The sequence below is a fragment of the Manacus vitellinus genome, unplaced genomic scaffold (assembly GCF_001715985.3).
Source record: "Manacus vitellinus isolate BGI_N305 unplaced genomic scaffold, ASM171598v3 scaffold_74_pilon, whole genome shotgun sequence".
NCBI classification, from domain to species: domain Eukaryota; kingdom Metazoa; phylum Chordata; class Aves; order Passeriformes; family Pipridae; genus Manacus; species Manacus vitellinus.
In genome coordinates, this window is record NW_021940780.1 from 407331 (window position 1) to 410163 (window position 2833).

The 2833-nt window shown below is 46.8% G+C and overlaps 1 protein-coding gene across 1 annotated transcript in view; it reads right to left on the bottom strand.

The window, feature by feature from the left end:
* The window catches only part of LOC103763527 (tetraspanin-15-like), a 41432-nt gene that overhangs the window by 9309 nt on the left and 29290 nt on the right, over positions 1-2833 (bottom strand). The window contains exons 7-8 of the mRNA XM_029964564.1: positions 2279-2332; positions 1820-1936 (exon numbers count right to left, since the gene is read on the bottom strand). Of these exons, the coding sequence (XP_029820424.1) occupies positions 1820-1936; positions 2279-2332 (171 nt within the window). The remainder of the gene's footprint in view (positions 1-1819; positions 1937-2278; positions 2333-2833) is intronic.

Here is a 2833-nt window from a genome sequence, read left to right on the forward strand (position 1 = left end):
TGTCCACCTTCTGTGTTGTTGCACCTTCTGTGGTGGAAGGACAACATGGAGAGTGATAATCTCCTACTCTCCATCAGCCAAAACTCCTCTTGGGTCCTTTTTTCTGTACAAAAGCCAGTTGATGCTCCCAAATCCCAGCAGAAATCTTGGATGAATCTTGATCAACATGAACCAAGCTCAGATCCTCAACCTTTGAACCCTTGAGGTCAAACAAGCCTGAAGTTTGGTCCTAAGGAAGAGCAACAGTGAGGAAAACTGGGAGAACCCAAAGCAGGACTCAGGGTTTGGATCACAATCCCAACCTTCTCCTGAGCATCCTGAAGGTTTCCCACCAGGGTGGTTTGCACCATGTTCCATGTGGGACGTGACAAATATCCAAAGGCAGAGATGGGACGTGTCAACACATTCCCTGTTCCCAAATTTCAGGGCACTGTCACCTCCTCACATCAACGCTTTTCCCCCTTGGATCAGCAATTCAGGGACAACACTCTCACTCCACTTCCTCCTGGCAGCTGCTGGGGATGAAGCTGTTCCTGGGCTGACAGCTCCTGGCAACACAGATGGAACTTCATCCCCTCCAAAACTTGACAGAATCAAATATGATTTATATTTAAAACTCGTGAGCAGATGGGATGAACGAGGTTCTGCATATGAAGAGCCTTTAATGGCACGACAGAGAAATCACAGAGCTGCCTCAACAGCACTTGAGATTCATCAGGGCTCAGAAATCCTCGTTGCCAGCCCTGCTTTTGCTCCCCACCCTTCCCAATTAAGAGCTTCCCGTTGGCAGGTTAATGGAGAACCCAACAGGTGGCTCCTCTAATGGGCTCTCGATGTCCTGCCTCGACTGTGGCACTTTTCACCCCATTCCTGGGCCTGTCGTGTTTCCTGGTGGCAGCACAGCAGAATTCCAGGGCTCATTTGCATATTTTTAATGGAATCACTTAAGAAAAGTCGGGAGTCACAGCCAGGATTGAGCACAAACTACTCCCCCACCTCAGTTTCTCATCTGGACCATCTGAGAGCTCGAGAGCAAAATCCATCCTTTGAAAAATCAACATATTTCCCCAACAGCTTCTGCTTTTTCCAACCACTTTCTACCTTTTGTTTCAAGCAGAAACACAGCAAAACAGGAAATCATTTCATTCCCATTTGAATAAAACCCCATATCCGGAGAGCATCAGCAAACCCCTCCAGCAGTGAACCCAACATTAATCCAACAAAAAGAAAGATTTTGCTTGTGAGCCTTGACATGAATCAGAAAAAGGATCAAATCAGCACTAAATCATCACCAAAACAATTCTGGGAAGATCTGAGGGAGAGATTCCCCTCCTGGCCAGCACAGTTGTGACAGTGCTGCAAAAAGGGTCCCAACCACAACCCCGAATTTCTCTCCATGTTAATTATCTGTGATGAAAAGCTTCATTACCTGGAAAGTCAGTTGGATCCTCAGACATCGTTAATGGATTTCCTGAGGCAAGCACAACTAAATTTACCACTGTACTTTATTTTGGTTAATATTTCTGCTCTGTTTGAGCAGAGCCGTGAAAACAAATAGAGGGGGATTTGCTCTGCTCACACAGGCTTGATTTGCTTTCAGAGGCTGTGATTTGATCAATAATTAGATTTCAGGAGTGTTCTGAGTCACCCACCACAGTCATAAACTCTTCATTTGCCCAAGGACGCTCTGTGACAATTTTCCTACCCAGCTCACAATTTTGGATATAAATGGAGGGGAAAAATAACTAAAAGTGAATCATTTTCCTCCTCCAGCAGCGTGAAAAAAGCCAGGAGAGTTGTGATGGAATCCACCACGTACCTGTGGGAGCAGCAGGGAGCAAACAATGCCCAAAGTGGCCTCGAAGTTGTCCTTGAGCCAGAGCCCCACAGCGTGGATACAACCCCGGACATGGATGATGCTGAGCAGCTCCAAGCGCTGGGAAAAGGGGGAAAAAACATCCTTGTCACCCCCAGAGGCATCCAAATCAGCTTCTCTCCCACCACCAAACCTCCAAACACAGCTCATTACCAGCATCTCCAGGTCCTGGTCCAGAAAAGGCCCAGCAAACCCCACAGGGATGTCGTGGCTCAGGAATGTCCCAGGGAATACCCAAACTCACATGCTCTGGGAGCCTGAGAAACACCCCAAAATTCCAGGGAAAAGCAATAAAATGGAATTTATACTCAGCTGGTACCTCCAGACTGTTCCAACTGGATTTTTTTTAGGGGATCTGGGGAAGAGGAAGCAGCAAATCTCTTAGAGAGTCCAAAAAGTCACCTCTTTGTCGAGTGTCCTGTACCCACAGAGGGTGTTCACGACCTCCCCAGGGGCCTGTGGAGAGAGAAAGTTGAACAAACTCATCCCAGAGCAACAAAAGTATACAAAGAAGTACAAGAAACAAGACTTAAAAACAAGAAATAAAAGAGCTGCCCCATCTGGGACTATTCAGAGCAGCAAAAGTCGAGCAGACTCCAACCCTCACACCTCACGTTGTCACCTCAAGGCTCTTTTTTGCCCAAAGGTGATGCTTGAACTGGAAATTTTGGCAGAAAGTTGTTGGGGGATTTTAATTATATTTTTTCAACCCCTTTTCTCTCTGTTTTCTGCTGTTCTGGAGGATGTTCAGGCCCCCAAACCCTCTCCCAGTGATTTAAACCATGACCATCTCCACATCCTGGGGGCTCCTGTAAAGCAGCTCTTCCCCAGCATTCCCTGGACTTTCACCTCCAGCCGTGTGTCTCCTTCAGAAAAAATGGAATTTCACAGGGATTGAAGGTATTGGGCTCTCCAGAAATCAAGACTTTGGGAATTTCCCCAAAGTCTTCCATCACT